Here is a 22,068-nt window from a genome sequence, read left to right on the forward strand (position 1 = left end):
TGGCAGAAAGTGAAGAGGAATTAAAAAGCCTCTTGATGAAAGTGAAAGAGGAGAGCGAAAAAGTTGGCTTAAAGCTCAACATTCAGAAAACGAAGATCATGGCATCCGGTCCCATCACTTCATGGGAAATAGATGGGGGAAACAGTGGCTGACTTTATTTTTGGGGGCTCCAAAATCACTGCAGATGGTGATTGCAGCCATGAAATTAAAAGACGCTTACTCCTTGGAAGAAAACTTATGACCAACCTAGATAGCATATTGAAAAGCAGAGACATTACTTTGCCAACAAAGGTCCGTCTAGTGAAGGCTATGGTTTTTCCAGTAGTCATGTATGGATGTGAGAGTTGGACTGTGAAGAAAGCTGAATGCCAAAGAATTGATGCTTTTGAACGGTGGTGTTGGAGAAGACTCTTGTGAGTCTCTTGGACTGCAAGGAGATCCAACTAGTCCATTCTAAAGGAGATCAGTCCTGGGTTTTCATTGGAAGTACTGATGGTAAAGCTGAAACTCCAGTACTTTGTCCACCTCATGCAAAGAGTTGACTCATTGGAAAAGACTCTGATGCTGGGAGGGATTGGAGGCAGGAGGAGAAGGGGATGACAGAGGATGAGATGGCTGGATGGCATCACTGATTCAATGGACGTGGGTTTGGGTGAACTCTGGGAGTTGGTGATGGACCAGGAGGCCTGGCATGCTGCGATTCATGGGGTCGTAAAGAGTCGGACACAACTGAGTGACTGAAGTGAACTGAACTGAACTGATACTGGGTTATGCAGTAAAATGTAGTTTTCTCAGTGTAGGGATCATATTAATGAAACGTTGTTCTCGATTTATACTTAGAGATGACATTACTTGTCCATAGGCCAACTGAACTTCAAGTTCTCATAACTCCACATCTGTGCCAATAAGACATTCAGGCTTGGTAACGTTTTATAAATTAAGCATAGATGGCGCCTCAACATAGTGTTAATTTTTATTGCCTATTTTAATTATTAGGGCATATCAAAATGTGTTTGACATCAATCAAACAGCATAAAAATAAACGCACAAACATCTACAGTTCATAACCTATTTTTCTATTCTCATCTAAGTCTCAGCCTCTTTCAAGGTTCAATTTTCACCTCCTCCATGAAGCCTTTCTAACTATCACAGTAATTTCTGCTATTTCCAAGTTTCTGTATTGCCTACACTATTCATTTGGCACATATTACCTAGAGCTGCTAATTATCTATATACTCATACTATCTCCCAAACTAAATTATAGTAAATGTTTATGAATGAGATTCACACTGATAAATTCAATCATATGAACACTAGGACACTGAAATATCTACAGGGCTATCCTTTGAAAGGAGAGTTAACAAAAATTAAGCATCCTCATCTATCCTTGAGATTATTTAGACTTTAGAAAGGTGAGGTACTAGACCAAATGATTTAAGGTTTAGAAGAATTTGCCCATTAATGTGAGCTAAACTTAACAGGAATAAACAATATGCTGCTGCTGCTGCTGCTGGTAAGTTGCTTTAGTCAAGTCCAACTCTGTGCGACCCCAGAGACAGCAGCCCACCAGGCTCCTCTGTCCCTGGGATTCTCCAGGCAAGAATACTAGAGTGCGTTGCCACTTCCTTCTCCAATGCATGACATGAAAGTGAAAAGTGAAAGTGAAGTCATTCGGTCATGTCCAACTCTTCGTGACCCCATGGACTGTAGCCTACCAGGATCTTCCATTCATGGGATTTTCCAGGCAAGAGTATTGGTGTGGGTTGCCATTTCCTTCTCTGAATAAACAACATAAATGACAGCAATAACAAGTCCTTTCATAAAAGTTATTTAATAATTGAAAAGTTGGCATTTGAGTGAATTTAGTAATCTACAGGACATATATAGACTTAATCTTTAAATAAAAACACGTACTACAGTAGGAACTTAGTTAACCAAACCCATCATATTTTGAGGGCTTCTCTGGTGGCTCAGATGGTAAAGAAACTGCCTGAGCCAGGAGACCCAGGTTCATATTTTGATAATTAGTTTGATAAATGATTTTATATATCATAAATCATTCAAGTAATAAGTTAAACACAGATGTATTCCCAATGGAAGAGAATTGATAAACTATCAAAATCTGTTAAATTTGACTCAAAATATTTTCCTAATAAAATGTACCCTCAGTGATCTAGTTTTTGTAATGGAAGTGACAGTCACTTAGTCATGTCCAACTCTTTGTAACCCCATGGACTATGCAGTCCATGGAATTCTCCAGGCCAGAATACAGGAGTGGATAGCCGTTCCCTCTCCAGGGGATATTCCCGACACAGGGATCAAACCCAGGTCTCCCACATTGCATGCAAATTCTAAAACAGCTAAGCCACCAGGGAAGCCCAAGAATACTAGAGTAGGTAGCCTATACCTTCTCTAGCAGATCTTCCCAACCCAGGAAGCAAACCAAGGTCTCCTGCATTGTAAGCAGATTCTTTACCAACTGAACTACCACGGAAGCCTTAGCGCAAGTATATATAGTTACAATTCATTGTTTTTCTTTTCCTTTTTAGAGAACTATAGTTGATTTATAATAAATTCTATAAGTTTTAGATATATAACATGATTTCACAATTTTAAAGGTTATGTTCCATTTATAGTTATTTGAAATGCTATATTCCCTCTGCTATATAATATATCCTTATAACTTATTTACTTTATACATAGTAGTTTATACCTTTTAATCCCCTTCTCCTATCTTGTCCCTTCCCACTTTGCTCTCCCCACTGGTAACTACTAGTTTGTTCTCCATATTTGTGAGTCTGCTTCTTTTCTGTTATAGTCACTAGTTTGTTTTATTGTTCAGATTCCACATATAAGTGACACTGTAGAGTATTTATCTTTCTCTGACTTATTTCACTAAACATTAATAACCCTCCAAGTCCTAAATTTAGCTTCATGAAACCTTTCAACAAATTTTTCTGGATAGAATAAAGTACATTCTTAATGGTCCGGCTTGAGTTAATATTAAAATAGCAAATTGAACTCAGAGGAACCATAAAGCATAAAGGGTGACAAGAGAAAGTATGGCTGGAACAAATTATTTATTATGGATAAGCCATGAAATGAATAATTCAAATCATGGTCAAAAGAAGTCTATACAGTAAGAAGAAAATGATAGTGGGTATGAATTAGGAAAAAAGTGGGGTGAGACAGCAGTGGTTCAAAAGACCTAAAACTCTATAAAACAATACTTGAGCATAGTTAATATATTATTTATATGACCTACTTTAAAATACATAAAGAGTTTAATGAAAAACAGAGAAGTAATGATATCAGTACAACTAAAACAAAGGTAAACGGATAAAAGGGAAGGGGTGAGAGAATTAAATGTAATTGAGAACTGAAACTTATTTCTGAGCTTCCTAGAAGGAAAGAAAAAAGGGAAATTCAATGTTTTAAAATCATCTCATTAAATACAGCAAGTTATTAGCAGACTCGAGTTATCTAATGCAATACTTGAAGGAAAATTTATTGCAAGATTTACTTTATAACTAGCAGTGACAAAGCTAAAGCACAGTCTTACCAAAAGAAGTTACATGGCATTTTTCTACACTATTATCAATAAAGCACATAATAGAATTAGATTGTTCTATGAAAGTTTTTCAGCAACTAGCTAAAAAATTGTGTGTATAACTTTCTAGTAGTTTGACTAGATATGTGGTTAAGGAATAAGCATTCTTGTTACTCTATTCCATAGACTACAAGTTTGGAAAAGTAAGAACTATTTAACATTACTTGATGGAACAATAAACACATGATGAAGGAACTTCTGGCTTCCAGCACTGGATGCAGTAAGTTGGATGTTGTCTCTCCTATTCATACAACATGAAAAAAGTTGAACAAACTGAAAATCAGCAACTCTTCTTAGAATCATCAGAGAACTGAGGTCATAGGGCAAATTGCTGTTCCCCAAACTAGAGAGACAGGCAGATACAGAGAATCACAATTTACCACAGCAAAATCCCTGAAGCAAGAAAACTCCATAGAAACCGGTACCAAGAGTAGGAACCCAAATCTGCAATTAACGAATCATTGGAGGATAAGTGTGGACGTGCATGAGAGTTAAAAATGTCCTGGAGGGCCTGGTCATAAAGGGGTTCCTATACTTTCATGAGTTTTACATACAGAACACTATTAGGTTGTCACAGTGAGGATCAGAGAAAAATATCTTCCTGCTCTCTGCAGGAGGAGAGGGAACATAAACATTTAAAAATATGACCTAAGTACATAATTCTTAACAAGGCCTACCCTCAAGAGAAAATTATTTTACTAGAGTCTGCTGGGATTTTAGCAGAGACTAACCAACCCAAATGAAGTTAAATACCCAACTCCAATACCCTCGAGCCTTCCAATCTTTCCTAAGGGGGGGGGGGAAAACTGAGACACACTTATGAAGGTCACACCTAGGGGCACAAGATCACAAAAAGACTGAGACCTAAACATAAAACTATGGGGTACTTTCTCTCCCCGAGACACCTCACGAACTACATCAACAGGCTTCTGTAAAATAACAAGGGAATGCAACGGAAAGAACTGGTTGTTTCAAACGATATTTAAGAAGTTTCTCAAGACACCCCAAAAAAAGACACCAAAGCAAAGTTGAGTCTGTGCTCAAAGAACAGGAAACACAGCCTAAACCCTAGGCCTATTTCTCTCAGTATATTTTACTCATTTGGTTAATTTTGTGTCAACTTGGCTAAAACACTGTACCCACGATATCTAGTTCTTAAGCAAACACCAATCTAGATATTGCTGTGAAAGTGTTTTTGTCATAGATGTGATTAACATTTAAATCAGTAGACTTGAGTAAAGGAGATAACCCCTCCATAATGTGAGTAAGTCTCATCTGGTCAATTGAAGACCTTAAGAAAGAGGACTATTCATCTGAGAAAGAAGAAATTTTGCCACCAGCATACTTTTGGACTCAGATGCTGTATCAACTCTTCCCTGGGTCTCCAGTTTGCTGTGCAGAATTCAGATTTGCCAACCCACAGCTACATGCATCAACGCATGCTCAGTCGCTCAGTCATGTCCAACTCTTTGTGATCCCATGGATTACAGCCTGGCAGGCTTCTCTGTCCATGGGATTTTCCAAGCAAGAATACTAGAGCAGGTTACCATTTTCTACTCCAGGGGATCTTCCTGACCCCAGGGATTAAACTTGCATCACTTGTCTTCTGCCTTGGAAGGCAGATTCTTTACCACCGAGCCACCTGGGAAGCCACCACTACATGAGACAATTCCTTAAAATCAATTTCTCTGTCTCTGTCTCCTGTCTTTGACTATCTACAGACACATAATTAGTTCTGTTTCTCTATGGAACCCTGACTAACAAAGACTTTGGTCCTATTTAGAACCTCAGTCCTGAACTACAAGGTCTTTGATTCTGAATTTCAATAAGCCTGGAAGCAGATTCTTCCCGAATTAAATCTCCAGATGAAAACATATATTAATCAAACCTCAATTACAACCTTATATAATAAGGAGCAGAGGAAGCACCTAACCCACGCCCAGACTGCTGACCCACAGCACCTTAAAAAATATGTGTATTCTTTGCAACTTAATAAATATGTGTATTCTTTTACGGTTTTAATTTGCTAAACAGCAAGAGAAAAACTAACATACCACAAGGCATTTTCCTATAGAATTTATACTAGAAAGTAATAGAGAAAATGGATGTAAACCATAAACACTGGAAATCTTGACAGTATAAAAAATATAACCAAATAATGCTAATAACAGGAAATCAAGTCCTCCAATTACTCTCTGTAAGTTCACTTTAAAATGGAGGAGAAAGGATGAATAAGTAAAAATATACTAATTTTCTCAAGTTTTTTAAAGTATGCAGCTGATACTATCTAAATTTTTCAGAATATTCTAGAATAAAGGTATACAGTGTTAAGACAGAAAAATATCACATAATATTTATATGAAGGAACCAAAAAAAAAGACAAAATGAACTTATTTACAGCACAGAAACTGATTCACAGACATAGGAAACAAACTTATTGTTACTAAAGGGAAAATGGAGGGAGGGATAAATTAGGAGATTTGGATTAACAGATATACACCACTATATATGAAGTAGATAAACAATAAAGACCTATAGGACAGCACAGGAAACTATATTCAATGTCTTATAATAACCTATAATGGAAAAGAATCTGAAAAAGAATACATATACATACATGCATACAAACCTGTGTATAACAATCACTTTGCTGTACAGCTGAAGCTAATATAACATTGTAAATCAACTATACTTCAATCTAAAAAACTATAGTGTTAAATATTATATATGAAATAATAAATATAATCACTAAAAGAACTGATGCAGTTCTCCTAAACCTTCCAAATTATCAGCATGAGAGTGCATGCACATACACAAAGACACACACACACACAAATGAAGAGAAAACAACTGGCAAATGCTAAAAAAAACAAACTATTAAAACAGAAAGCATAAGATTAACCAGAAAATAAAGATCAAATAAGTATATCAGATCTTAAGCAGATGGAATAAGCTTACCTTTAAAAAGGTAAATACATATATAATTGAGTCAAAACACAAAATCCACCAAGTAGTACAAACAGCAGAGTCATCTAAATATGCAATATTAAAGGATAAACAAATATATAACAAATTAATTGAAAGAATGCTAGAGGAAAGATAATAGGTTAAGAAGAAAACTAAGATATAATCTGAATGCCTGAAAAGACAAAAAGGTTAGAATAAATGTATTAAATCTGGTTATCTTCTGGAACTCATGGCTTCCTCTTTCAATCAGATCTGTCAACACAATTAAGTTTTCTTGTATTGTGTATTTTAATTTTCTTCTCCATTACTTTCAAATATTTTGGCTAACACTTTTTAAAATGCAAAAATATCCTTCTTTGCACTATTAAATTTCCTCATTTGTTTAATTATTTTGTTAGAATTCAGTGATTTCTTAAAATATCACATGCTGTTCTATGTGTTACTTTCTAAAATCACTAAAAAATTCATGATTGCTGAATTAAATATTTTTTCAGAAACCTCATGTTTTGGGGTTTTTTTTGTAACTTTGTACAGCATTAACCACCTTTTGCTTTGAAATTCTTTTTCACATCATGAGATACAATATTATACTTCTCTCTTTCTACTTCTCTGAACAATTTTTTTCATCTCTTTTACTAAAATTTGCTTTTCCTCTCATCCATTAATACTATCAGCAAATATCTAGTTCTCAGAATTCTGTTTAATGTCTTCTCCTTAACTATAACATTAAATATTTTTATATCAAGGAGATAACTCCTTCCCAAGGATTGAATTCATGCTTTCAATAGTTTACTTAAAAATCTCTATACGATATTCCTACCAATAGCTAAAATTTTAATTGTCTAAAAGAAGCTCAAAAGTTATCATCATAGTAACTTGTACCTCTTTACAATAACCTTCCTGATAGCAATGCCACTGCTCTCCTGTATTCTCCAGACTGAAAACCTAAGAGTCACTTTCAAATTATCGTCAAGTCCTTATAGTTCTAATTTATATATCTTTAATTCTTGCAAAACTAATAGTTCAGGTTCATGTCATTACTCTCAGACTATGAAATAACCTCCTTACAGATCATTCTACTTTCTGCTTTCCTTTTTCTAACTGTATACTAGATTATTAGTTTTATATAATAAATTGCACACAGACTGCAGCTTAATTAAGTTAATGAAATGCCTAGATAAATTCCTTTGCCCTCTAAGTAAAATCCACACTTTTTCATTCAGGCAATTAAGGCCTTTCTTTAATACATGTTCAATATAACATTAGCCTTTTCTCAGCCTATACTCCTACATATTATCTATGAAACAAACTATAAACTTCAGTATCATCCAAAGATATGCTACACTCCTACCTTCTTGAATTTGGCCTGGTGTTTGACATGGGCAAATCCTCCTAAAATCTCTACCTATTAAAATTGTTTGAGTATCTTAAGACTTTGTCACATAATTTAATCTCTCCTTCTTTTGAATCTTAATAGCATTCTGCTTGTGATTCTCTCATGGCACTTATATTGGTTTCATTTAATGTAAGTCATATATTCAAAAATATTTAAAGAACATCTATTATAAATCAGGCAATATGGTAAATATTACATGTTGGGTATAAATGGTAGCCATGCTCATAGAACCTGTAATTTAATGTAGGAGCATATGGTTACTTGCACTTCACTTTTATCCCCACCCAAACGCTCACAGAGACTTAGAAATCCTTTATTAAATGCAGGAATTTTAATTCTAAATTTTCCAGAGTACTATCACATGATAATATCCACATTTAATACCACAATTTGTTGAACTGAACTGAAAATATAACCCATAAATCATTTTTACGATATAAACACACAATTGCACAAAACTATACATGCTTTAGGCTGAGGAATTAAAGGCTCTAAATGACAAATTAAGTGCCCCCCCCAAAAAAACAAATAATTTCTTTCATGGCATTTAATATTTTATGAGGTAAATCATTCTACTCAAAATGTAAATTATGAAATAATATCTATCCAAGGAAAAGGAAGTAGAAAAGAAAAGAATTTAGCAAAGAAAAAGGAAAAATATATTGTTATTTAAGAAAGTCAACATTTCAGAAATGGTATGAACCTAACAGAACAGAAGATATTGAGAGGAGGTGGCAAGAATACACAGAAGAACTATACAAAAAAGATCTTCATGACCCAGATAACCATGAGGATGTGATGACTCACCTAGAGCCAGACATCCTGGGATGCGAAGTCAAGTGGGCCTAGGAAGCATCACGACGAACAAAGCAGTGGAGGTGATGGAATTCCAGTGGAGCTGTTTCAAATCCTAAAAGGTGATGCTGTGAAAGTGCTGCACTCAATATACCAGCAAATCTGCAAAACTTAGCAGCAGCCACAGGACTGAAAAATGTCAGTTTTCATTCCAATCCCAAAGAAGGGCAATGCCAAAGAATGTTCAAACTACTGCACAATTGCACTCATCTCACACGCTAGTGAAGTAATGCTCAAAATTCTCCAAGCCAGGCTTCAATAGTATGTGAAACATGAACTTCCAGATGTTCAATCTGGATTTAGAAAAGGCAGAGGAACCAGAGATCAAATGGCCAACATCTGCTGGATCAGCAAAAAAGCAAGAGAGTACCAGAAAAACATCTCCTTCTGCTTTATTGACTATGCCATAGCCTTTGACTGTGTGGATCACAATAAACTGTGGAAAATTCTGAAAGAGATGGGAATACCAGACCACCTGACCTGCCTCCTGGGAAATCTGTATGCAGGTCAAAAAGCAACAGTTAGAACTGGACATGGAACAACAGACTGGTTCCACATTGGGAAAGGAGTACGTCAAGGCTGTATATTGTCACCATACTTATTTAACCTATATGCAGAATACATCATGCAAAATGTAAGGCCGGATGAAGCACAGCTAGAATCAAGATTGTCAGGAGAAATATCAATAACCTCAAATATGCAGATGACATCACCCTTACAATAGAAGGCAAAGAACTAAAGAACCTCTTGATGAAAGTGAAAGAGGAGAGTGAAAAAGTTGGTTTAAATCTCAACATTCAGAAAACTAAGATCATGGCATCCGGTCCCATCACTTCATGGCAAATAGATGGGGAAACAGTAAGAACAGTGACAGACTTTATTTTGTTGGGCTCCAAAATTAATGCAGATAGTGACTGCAGCCATGAAATTAAGAGACACTTGCTCTTTGGAAGAAAAGCTATGACCAACCTAGACAGCATATTAAAAAGCAGAGACATTACTTTGTCAACAGAGGTCTATCGAGTCAAAGCTACGGTTTTTCCAGTAGTCATGCACGGATGTGAGAGTTGGACTAGAAAGAAAGCTGAGTGCCAAAGAACTAATGCTTTTGAATTGTGGTGTTGGAGAAGACTCTTGAGAGTCCCTTGGACTGCAAGATAATCCAACCAATTCATCCTAAAGAAAATCAGTCCTGAGTATTTATTGGAAGGACTGACACGGAAGATGAAACTCCAATACTTTGGCCATCTAACGCAAAGAACTGACTCACTGGAAAAGACCCTTTTCCTGGGAAAGATCAAAGGCAGGAGGAGAAGGGGACGACAGAGCATGAGATGGTTGGATTGCATCACCAACTTGATGGATCTGAGTTTGAGCAAACTCTGAGAGTTGGTGATGGACAGGGAAACCTGGCATGCTGCAATCCACGGGGTTGCAAAGAGTCCAACACAATTGAGCAACTGAACTGACTGACCATCTAGATCTGCTAAACTGAGTATTTTCTAAAGCACTGCAAACTTATTGCCAAAGGTTATCAAAAAGAATGCCAAAATCCATTCTCTTCCATAGAGTAGACCTGTATATGAGGAAGAGATTGCTCAGCCCAGAAGTAACTCTTCCCAAACTCACTAAATATTGGGTTAACCATATGAGTAGTTTCTCTCAATGATACATGATGTTTGTCACTTCAAGTCTTAATTTTGTATCTGTTAGGCAGCTTAGAGTCAGACACAACTGAATGGAACTCAACTGATTAGGTAGCTTGTTATTATTTAGTAGCTAAGTCTGTTTCACTTTTTGTGATGCCATGGACTGTAGGCAGGCTCTTCTTTCCATGGGATTTACCAGGCAAGAAAACTAGAGTGGGTTGCCACACCCTCTTCCCGGGGATCTTCCCAACTAATTAATATACTAGGCACGTGGCAGTATTTTTCTAAATTAGAATTCATTTTGATATTGTTTGACATTCAAGTCACAAATACAACTATTATTCTCCAAAACAAACTAAAAAGTTATTTTTAAAATTTTATCATTATAGCAATGTTATTTTTAAAATTTTATCATTATAGCAATAATTATTATATTTTCTATCCTGGAGAAGGAAATGGCAACCCACTCCAGTACTCTTGCCTGGGAAATTCCATGGATGGAGGAGCTGGTAGGCTACAGTCCACGAGGTCACAAAGAGTCAGACACGACTAAGTGACGTCACTCACTCACTTATTACATTTTCTATAAGGAAAGAATTCTGGAGAAGGTATAAATTTCAAATTTATATGTTATATAGGAATGTATATCCAATTTTAGAACAAACTTATATAGAGAGAATAATAAAAATAATTTTTATCCACATTAACTTCCACTTTTAGTCCTTTAATAAAACAACTTAATAACAATAACCAATCTTAGATGAAAATTATCCTGACTGTTAATTGGGTAGGAAGGAAAAGAGAGTCAGAACTTGGAAAAGCAGAGTTACCAGAAAGAATTTTCATTTAACCCAGAAAATAAAGATAATTTAGCCTATAATGGGAAATTGGATATAAAATGAATTTAAATATATCATGATATAGACAATTCTTAAAATAAATTTATTTCACCTTTATTTTTAAGATGTTACTACCTCCAAAATGATTCTTGGGAATCAATAGCCATGTAGATTTTTATACTGGTAATATACTGAAGATACAATTACCTATAATTTTAAATATACAGTTACATATAATTGTATTAACTATAATTATAGGATTGCATAATTTGAAAGTGCAAGTTCAAAACATCAAATAGAATCATCCCAGTTATTGCTAATCTTTTGTACAAATTAAAGCATTAAAAAATTTGTAGGATTCAGAAACAAATGATAATTGTTAAAAATAAAAAGCAATTTCAACAAAAAGTGAGTGACAGATAGTTATTACTATAAAATTAAAACACCATCTTAAAAGTTAATGTATAAATAACACAGTCTATAACCCAAAAACACAAAGAAGAATAACAGGCTAAAGTAGTAACTTGACTATAGCAATAGAACAACATAATGACCCTGATATCCTTGTGAACATTATTGCCAAAAAACTTAAAATGTTTGTAAAGACTTACTATATGAAACAAATATCAAAAATTTAGTATTTTCTGTTATAACACCAACCTGTTCCAATTCTTGTATTTTAGCATCCTTGACTTGCAGAATTTCTAAAACTTTTCTGTCTTTAGCTTCAGATTTCCATTTTTCTCTAGAAATAAAAAATATCTATATTGAAAATTTATTAGTCATTATTTTTGAAAGTTTATTAGACATTACTGGTTACCAATTCTTTTAATTTCCACATCCTAATAATGAGTTTCACATTAAGCTATAGAAAAGTAAATTATCCGATGTTAACAGCCCTTTCCGATTTAATCAGAAACCATATGGCAAGTGACAACAATTCATAAGTGCTGCCAACTAAAACAACTTTATACAAAAAAATTTTCTACATTTATATGCATTCTAAAACATACTTAAAACACATTTAATCTTGACTGCAACAGTCACTATATCATAAATTTAAAATAATTACTGAGTATATTAATATGTTCATGTTAATATACTTTATATTGCAATTTTAATATTAACTAATATTAATATAATAAAATTATAATATAATATTATAATATTAATAATTAAGAATACAATACTTACCATTTTTTAAGTAAAATAATTAAAAGAAAGCTTGAGATTTACTAACAATCAACATTAAATAAATAAGGGAGAAATTTATTGGATGCTCATTATATTTTTTAAATTTTAAAAATAGGTAAAAGAAATAGAAATCTGTACCTAAATCACTCATGAATCACAAAGTGTACCGGTAGGAAGAAATTAAGAACCCTCACCTGAGAATAAAAACTAGATGAAGCCAAGGGCTTTAGAAGGTAAAAATGGGTATGAGAATTATGAGACATACATGACATAAAAGCATACCATTGCTGGTGACCAAGATGGCAGAGCAGGAAGACCCTAAACTCACCTCTTTCCATGGACAACACAAAAATTACAACTAGTTACAAAACAGCTCTTTATGGTAAAAAAAAAAAAAAACTGAAAATTAGCAGAAAAGATACACTACAAATAAAGATATGAAGAAACCACACTATGATGGTTAGGAGGAGTGGAGATGCAATATAGTCAGTATCCCCACCCCCAGATCTGCTGCTGCTGCTGCTAAGTCCCGTCAGTTGTGTCCGACTCTGTGGGACCCCATAGACGGCAGCCCACCAGGCTCCCCCGTCCCTGGGATTCTCCAGGCAAGAACACTGGCGTGGGTTGCCATTGCCTTCTCCAACGCATGAAAGTGAAAAGTGAAAGTGAAGTCGCTCAGTCGAGTCTGACTCCTAGCGACCCCATGGACTGCAGCCTACCAGGCTCCTCTGTCCATAGGATTTTCCAGACAAGAGTACTGGAGTGGATTGCCATTGCCTTCTCCCACTCCCAGATCAGTGGCCCCTAAATGGGAGGATAATCACAAATATAGAGATCTTCTCCAAGGAGCAAGTCAAGCTCTCCAGCCTGGATAATCCACACCAAGTAGATCAGACTACAGAACAATGGGTTTTGAAAACTAGTAGTGTACATACTGCTTCCCAGGTTGCTAAGTGGTAAAGAATCTGCCCAAGGTAGGAGACACAGGAGATATGGGTTTGATCCCTGGGTCAGGAAGATCCCCTGGAGGAGCAAATGGCAACCCATTCCAGTATTCTTGCCTGGGAAATCCAGCAGGCAGAGGAGCCTGCCAAGTGACAGTCCATAAGGTCGCAAAGAGTAGGACATGACTGAGCACAAATGTATGGGTCTCGAAAGAGCTAGAGAGCTGCAGGAAACAGAGGTTCCACTTTTCAAGAACATGCACAAAATCTCAGACAGTCTGGATTCCAGTGGAGATACAGCAGCACGATAGGAGCCTGGATCAGATACTCCTGCTGGTCTTGTAACACCTCCTGGAAAGGCAGGAGGCAATTGGGAACACCTTGGGCACAGCTCAGAGGTTAAAGCGTCTACCTCCAATGCGGGAAACCCGGGTTCTATCCCTGGGTCAGGAAGATCACCTGGAGAAGGAAATGGCAACCCACTCCAGTATTCTTGCCTGGATAATCCCATGGATGGAGGAGCTTGGTAGGCTACAGTCCAACGGTCACAAAGAGTTGGACACGACTGAGTGATTTCACTTTCACTTTCACTTGGGCACAGAGATGTTGGACACAACCATTCTAGGGGAGTTGTTCTACTGCAATAACACCAGCACTGGCAAGCACTATTTTGGAACCCTCCCTCAAGCATGAAAGGATGTCCCACACATCTGCAGGCTAGCACCAGCTGCAAATCACCCCAGGCTGCATAGACAGTCATGCAGGGAGCCAGCCCTAGGCCCTCCCAGGACATACAGCCAATGACACAGGAAGCCTACCTTTTCCTCCAGCAAGCCCACAGCCACTGCATGCAGCACAGTCTCACAGCCAACTGGGCCAGAGGCCAGCTCTGCCTAACAACACATCGACAGCAGTCAGCCCCACAAGAGTGGAAGGGTACATGCTGCCAACATAAGGAGACCCCTAAGGCACACAGCTCTGGTGATCAGAGTGTGCTACCAGACCCCATGGAATGACTACTTCTCCTGACTGACCTAATACAGAGAAATGAATGTAGAGAATACAGAAAAATGAGGAGACAGAGAAATATGTTCCAAACAAATAACACAAAACCTCAGAAACAGAAAAAAAACAGTGGAGATAAACAATCTACCTGAAAAGAGTTTAGGAATAGTCAACAAGAAGTTCAATGAACTGGAGAGAAAACTGAATGAACCTAGTCAAAATTTCAAAGAGGTTAAAAATTTAAATAAAAATCAGAGCTGAAAAATACAATGATTTCAATATTAATAAAAAATACAGTAGAAGGATTCAACAGTAGATTAGATGATACAGAGTAACGGATGAGCATCTGGAAGACAGAGTAGTAGAAATCTCCCAAGGAGAAAGGAAAAAATAAGTTTTAAAACGGAAAATATTTTAAGAGACTTCTGAAACAACATCAAGCATACTAACATTTGCATATAGGGGTGCCAGAGAAGAAGAGAAAGATAAAGAAGGGAACTTATTTTAAAAAATAATACCCCAAATTTTCTTAACCTGGGAAATGAAACAGATATCCAAAGCCAGGAATCATAGAGACATCTCAGAACCATGACCCCAAAGAAGTCCACTCGAAGACACATCATAATTAAAATGGCAAAAAAATAAAGCGAGTCTTAGAAGCAGCAAGGGGAAAGCAACCAGTTAAGTATATAGAAACTGATATAAGGCGATTGGCTGACTTTTCAGCAGAAACTCTGCCGGCTGAAAGGGAGTTACACAATATATTTGAAGAGATGAAAGGAAAAAGTCCACAACAAAGAATACTCTACCTGGCAAAGACATTATTCAGATTTGAAGGAAAAGATAAGAGTTTTACAGACAAGCAAAAGTTAAAAGAGTTTAGCAGCACTAAACTGGCTTTACAGCAAATGTTAAAGGGACCTCCATAAGCAAAAAAACAAAAGACTACAACTAGAAATATGAAAATTATGGAAGGAAAAAATCTCACTGGTAAAGACAAATACACAGTAAAGGTAGTAGATCAGTCAATGATAAATCCAGTAGGAAGGTTAAAAGACAAAAGTAGTAAAATCATCTATTTCCACACTAAGCAACTATTACAATAAGGATACAAAATTTAAAAGAAGTTACCAAAAAAAGACATCAAAAACATTAAATATGTGGATGGGTGGAGTAAAAACGTAGGGTTGTTAAAAGGCATTGGACTGGCTTCTGGTTCAAGATGGTGGAATAGAAGGATCTGCACTCATCTCCTCCTGCAATTTTAGTTGCACCAAAATTGCAACTAGCTGTTGAATAACCATCAACAGGAGAGCACTAGAACCCACCAAATAAAGATATTCCATGTCCAATGATAAAGAAGAAGCTGCAGCAATCACAATAAAATCAAATCCAATAACTACCAGGTGGGTGACCCACAAACTGGAGAACATTAATAATAAAGAAGGTCTCCCACCATTGGGAAGATTCTAAACCACACGTTAGGCTTCCCAGCGACTGGACAAAGGGACTGGAAATGCCCATGGAATCTGACCTTGAAGGCCAGCGGGATTTGATTACAGGACTTCCACAGGACTGGAGGAAACAGAGACTCTAGTCTTGCAGGGCACAAACAAAATGTTGCATGCCCAAGACACAGAGCAAATGAGCAGTGATCCCACAAAAGACTGAACCAAAACTACTTACTTACTAGTGCTGGAGGGTATCATGTGAAGGTGTAGGTTGGCAGGGGCTTACCACAGGGATAGGGGCACTGGCAGCAGCAATCCTGGAAGGCCCTCCTTGATATAAGCCCTCTTAGAGGTCACCATTAAACCTACCACAGAGCCCATAGATCCCAGGGCTGGGTAACCTGAGGCCAAACAAGTAACAGAGAGGAAGTGCAACCCCACCCATCAGCAGATAATTGGATTAAAGTTTTACTGAGCAAGGCCTTGCTGACCAGAGCAAGGCCCAGTTTTTCCCATGGCCAGTCCTTCCCATCAAGATGCTTACACAAGCCTCTTAGCCTTCTCCGGCAGATGGCAGGAAGAAGCAAAAAGAACCACAATCCCATAGCAGCTAGAACAAAACCACATTACAGAAAGTAAATCAGGATGAAGAAAGCAGGAAGTTACATCCCAGATAACAGGACAAGATAAAATCCCAGGTAAAGACAGTGAAGACATCCAGGATCTCAGAAAAACAATGCAGAACATACAAGAAATGTTTACCAAAGACCTATAAGAACTAAAGAACAAACAAGAGTGAATAATACACTAGAAAGAATCAACAGCAGAAGAACAAATAAATGACACAGAGGAGAGAATGGTGGAAATCCCTGCCACAGAACAGAATATAGAAAGAAGAATTTTTTTAAAAAAAAGACAGCCTAAGAGACCTCTGGGACAACACTGAACGCACTAACATTCACATTACAGGGGTCCCAGAAGGAGAAGAAAGAGAGCAAGAAAGGACCTGAGAAAATACTTAAAGAGGTAACAGCTGAAAATTTCCCTAAGATGGGAAAAGAAATGGTCAACCAAGTCCAGGAAGCACAGAGTTCCAGGAAGGATAAACCCAAGAAGGAACACACAGAGACAAACAGTAATTAAACTGACAGAAATTAAAGACAAAGATAAAATATCAAAAGCAACAAGGGAAAAACGACAAACAACATACAAGGGAACACCCATCAGGTTACCAGCTGATTTCTCAACAGAAAATCTACAAACCTGAGGGAATGGCACCATATATTTAAAGTGAAGAAAGGGAAGAAACTACAACCAAGAATACTCTACTCAGTAAGACTCTCATTCAGACTTGATAGAGAAATCAAAAGTCTTCCAGACAAGCAAAAGTTAAGATAATTCAGCACCACCAAATCAGCTTTACAACAAATGCTAAAAGAACTTCTCTAGACAAGAAACACAAGAGAAAGAAAAGACCTACATAAAATAAACCCAGAACAATTGAGAAAATGGTGATGGATTAAATGCACCAATCAAAAGACAGAGACTGGCTGGGCAGATGAAAACAAGTGCATGTATGCACTTCCACTTACCACATCACTCTGCTTACCCCTCAAACTGTATGTAATTATTTTATATGGTTAGGTTAATCATATTCCCATTATGGCTTGCAATTGTAATTATCTTTTCTTTTGGGTCTCACTATTGATTGTGAAAACTGATAAATATATTTTACAATTGTGATTATGTAACTACCAATCACTTAATACCGTTGTATCATGATTGGTCAACAGAAAAATAATAGAATTCTATATCACCAAAACTACTATTTAATAGAAAAACCTACAATCACTTTCTAAAATCCAAATGCATACTGAATTATCTTGGAATTTTTTGAAAAATATAAATGTCCAGTATTTCTTTTTTTCCTCAAAGCTCCAGGTATGTTTCTAATGAACAGCCCTGTTTAAAAACAACTGGGCTATATGATGATCTTTTAGTAGTTTAACTTTTCCTATTTCATATTCAGTGCTCCCATTTCATGTAGTTTATGTTTCCAATTTCTCCATCTCTTCTCTTTTTGATGTTTTTTCTCAAGCCTTTGCAAGCAGAGTAGAAAAGCTTTTGTATGCATATATATAAGTAGTATGCATAATATATATATTTTAGAAGACTTATGAATTCTTGCCTAACTAAAATTTTTTATTTCACTTGTTTGATTCCACAAGTTAAATTCCACTTGTTTGACTTTCATATGAATAGAATGCTAGATTTCTAATTAGAAAAAAAATAAATAAGCAACAAGCAACAAAGGTTTACTTTATTGCGCAGGGAACTATAGTATCTGATAATAACGTATAATGAAAAATAATCTGAAAAATAATATATGTGTATATGTATAAGGGCTTCCCTGGTGGCTAAGAGGTTAAAGCATCTGCCCGCAATGCGGGAGACCTGGGATCAATCCCTGGGTTAGGAAGATATGTATATGTATATGTATAATGAAGATATGTATATGTATATGTATAATGAATCACCTTGCTGTGCACCTTAAACACTGTAAGTCAACTGTGCCTCAAATATACATATATATATATATAAATATATATATCTTAAGAAAAAAAAGAATGCACTTAACTTAAAGAGATCATCAAGTTAATCACATATATATACATTGTTATATATAAACCTTATGGTAAACACAAATCAAAAGCCTAAAATAGATACACAAAGGAAAAAGAGAAAGGAACCCAAACAAAACACTAGAGATAATCATCAAATCATAAGGAAAGACAACAAAAGAACAAGAAAAGAATGAACAAAAAAGAACTACAAAAACAACCCCAAAGCAATTAACAAAATGGCAATAAATACTGGCTATTAAATAATCACTTTAAATGTAAATAGACTAAATGCTCCAGTCAAAAGACAAAGAGTCAATAAATGGATACAAAAACAAGTCCTATAGCTATGCTGCCTATGAGAGACTCACTATAGATCTAGATACACACAGACTACAAGTGAGGGGATGGGAAAAAATAGCTCCACAAAAATAAAAAGAAAGGTGGGCTAGCAGTATTTATGACTTTAAACACTGTAACAAGAGGCAAGAAAGGACATTACATAATGACCAAGGAATCAAAAAGATATAATTGTAAATATATATACACTAAACATAAGAGCACCTACATACATAAAGCAAATATTAAGAAACATAAAGGGAGAGATTGAAAGTAACATGATAATACTGGAGGATTTTTAACACAACATTTATATCTATGGAGAGATCACACAGGCATAAATCAATAAAGAAACACTGGCCTTAAATGACACATTAGATCAGATGTAATCAATCAATGCATATAGAACATTTTACTCAAACCAGTCATTAAAAAAGGGCCTAAAGAAATAAAACCAGAAATAAGTAAGGACAAGTTAAAAATATCACCACAAAAATACAAAGGACCATAAATGTTACTGAGAACAATTATACGTACAAGAAAATGAACAACTTAGAAGAAACAGACAAATTCCCAGAAATATACAAACTCCTAAGACTGAATCAGGAATAGGAAATATAAACAAATCAATTAACAGTAATGGAATTCAATCAGTAATCAAAAAAACACCACAAATAAAGTCCAGGCAAGACAAATTAACAGGTGAATTCTACCAAGTATTTAAACAATTAACACCCATGCTTCTCAAACTATTGGAAAAAACTGCTCCTGTGCCATCACAGCTGCCACACTCCCATGTCCAAGGTCAGGGGCAGCAGCCGAGAGGAGCTACCCTATGTCCAAGGTCAGGGGCAGCAGCCGAGAGGAGCTACCCAATGTCCAAGGTCAGGGGCAGCAGCCGAGAGGAGCTACCCTATGTCCAAGGTCAGGGGCAGTGGCCGAGAGGAGCTACCCCATGTCCAAAGTAAGGAGCAGCAACTGCGCTTTGCTGGAGCAGCTGTGAAGATATACCCCATGTCCAAGGTAAGAGAAACCCCAGTAATATGGTAGGCACTGAGAGAGGGCATCAGAGGGCAGACAGACTGAAACCACAATCAGAGACAACTAGCCAATCCGATTATACGTACCACAGCTTGTCTAACTCAATGAAACTAAGCCATGGCATGTGGGGCCACCCAAGACAGGAGGGTCATGGTGGAGAGGTCTGACAGAATGTGGTCCACCGGAGAAGGGAATGGCAAACCACTTCAGTATTCTTGCCTTGAGAATCTCATCAGTTCAGTTCAGTTCAGTCGCTCACTCGTGTCTGACTCTTTGCGACCCCATGAATTGCAGCACACCAGGACTTCCAGTCCATCACCAAATCCCAGAGTCCACTCAGACTCACATCCATCGAGTTGGTGATCCCATCCAGCCATCTCATCCTCTGTCGTCCCCTTCTCCTCCTGCCCTCAATCCCTCCCAGCATCAGAGTCTTTTCCAATGAGTCAACTCTGCGCATGAGGTGGCCAAAGTACTGGAGTTTCAGCTTTAGCATCATTGCTTCCAAAGAAATCCCAGGGCTGATCTCCTTCAGAATGGACTGATTGGATCTCCTTGCAGTCCAAGGGACTCTCAAGAGTCTTCTCCAACACCACAGTTCAAGAGCATCAATTCTTCAGCGGTCAGTCTTCTTCACAGTCCAACTCTCACATCCATACATGACCACTGGAAAAACCATAGCCTTGACTAGACGGACCTTAGTTGGCAAAGTAATAACTCTGCTTTTGAATATGCTATCTAGGTTGGTCATAACTTTCCTTCCAAGGAGTTAGAGTCTTTTAATTTCATGGCTGCAGTCACCATCTGCAGTGATTTTGGAGCCCAAAAATATAGTCTGACACTGTTTCCACTGTTTCCCCATCTATTTCCCATGAAGTGATGGGACCAGATGCCATGATCTTCGTTTTCTGAATGTTGAGCTTTAAGCCAACTTTTTCACTCTCCTCTTTCACTTTCATCAAGAGGCTTTTTAGTTCCTCTTCACTTTCTGCCATAAGGGTGGTGTCATCTGCATATCTGAGGTTATTGATATTTCTCCCGGCAATCTTGATTCAGCTTGTGTTTCTTCCAGTCCAGCATTTCTCATGATGAACCTCATAAACTGTATGAAAAGGAAAAAAGATAGGATACTGAAAGAGGAACTCCCCAGGTCAGTAGGTGCCCAATATGCTACTGGAGATCAGTGGAGAAGTAACTCCAGAAAGAATGAAGGGATGAAGCCAAAGCAAAAACACACGCAGTTGTGGATAGGACTGGTGATAGAAGCAAGGTTCAATGCTGTAAAGAGCAATATTGCATAGGAAACTGGAATGTTAGGTCCATGAATCAAGGCAAATTAGAAATGGTCAAACAGGAGATGGTAAGAGTGAACATCGACATTCTAGGACTCAGTGAACTAAGATGGACTGGAATGGGTGAACTTAACTCACATGACCATTATATCTACTACTGTGGGCAGGAATTCCTTAGAAGAAATGGAGTAGCCATCACAGTCAACAAAAGAGTCCAAAATGCAGTACTTGGATACAATCTCAAAAAGACAGAATGATCTCTGTTCCTTTCCAAGGCAAACTGTTCAATATCACTGTAAACCAAGTCTATGCCCCAACCGGTAACGCTGAAGAAGCTGAAGTTGAACAGTTCTATGAAGACCTACAAGACCTTTTAGAACTAACACCCAAAAAAGATGTCCTTTTCATTATAGGGGACTGGAATGCAAAGTAGGAAGTCAAGAGATACCTGGAGAAACAGGCAAATTTGGCCTTGGAGTACAGAATGAAGCAGGGCAAAGGCTAACAGAGTTCTGCCAAGAGAATGCACTGGTCATAGCAAACACCCTCTTCCAACAACACAAGAGAAGACTCTACACATGGACATCACCAGATGGTCAACACCGAACTCAGACTGATTATATCCTTTGCAGCCAAAGATGGAGAAGCTCTATACAATCAGCAAAAACAAGACTGGGAGCTTGTTGGCTCTGACTCTGTCTCAGATCATCAACTCCTTATTGCCAAATTCAGACTTAAATTGAAAAAGTAGGGAAAACCACTAGACCATTCAGGTATGACCTAAATCAAATCCCTTATGACTATACAGTGGAAGTGACAAATAGATTTAAGGGACTAGATCTGATAGAGTGCCTGATGAACTATG

General features: G+C 37.0%; 1 protein-coding gene across 3 annotated transcripts in view; it reads right to left on the bottom strand.

Annotated features, from left to right (window-relative positions):
* CNTLN (centlein) overlaps positions 1-22,068 on the bottom strand; it is a 360,480-nt gene that overhangs the window by 251,765 nt on the left and 86,647 nt on the right. For all 3 annotated transcript variants that reach the window (XM_040238523.1, XM_040238506.1, XM_040238514.1), the window contains exon 3: positions 11,977-12,061. In XM_040238523.1, the coding sequence (XP_040094457.1) occupies positions 11,977-12,061 (85 nt within the window). The remainder of the gene's footprint in view (positions 1-11,976; positions 12,062-22,068) is intronic.

The sequence above is a fragment of the Oryx dammah genome, unplaced genomic scaffold, assembly GCF_014754425.2.
Source record: "Oryx dammah isolate SB20612 unplaced genomic scaffold, SCBI_Odam_1.1 HiC_scaffold_1, whole genome shotgun sequence".
NCBI classification, from domain to species: Eukaryota; Metazoa; Chordata; class Mammalia; order Artiodactyla; family Bovidae; genus Oryx; species Oryx dammah.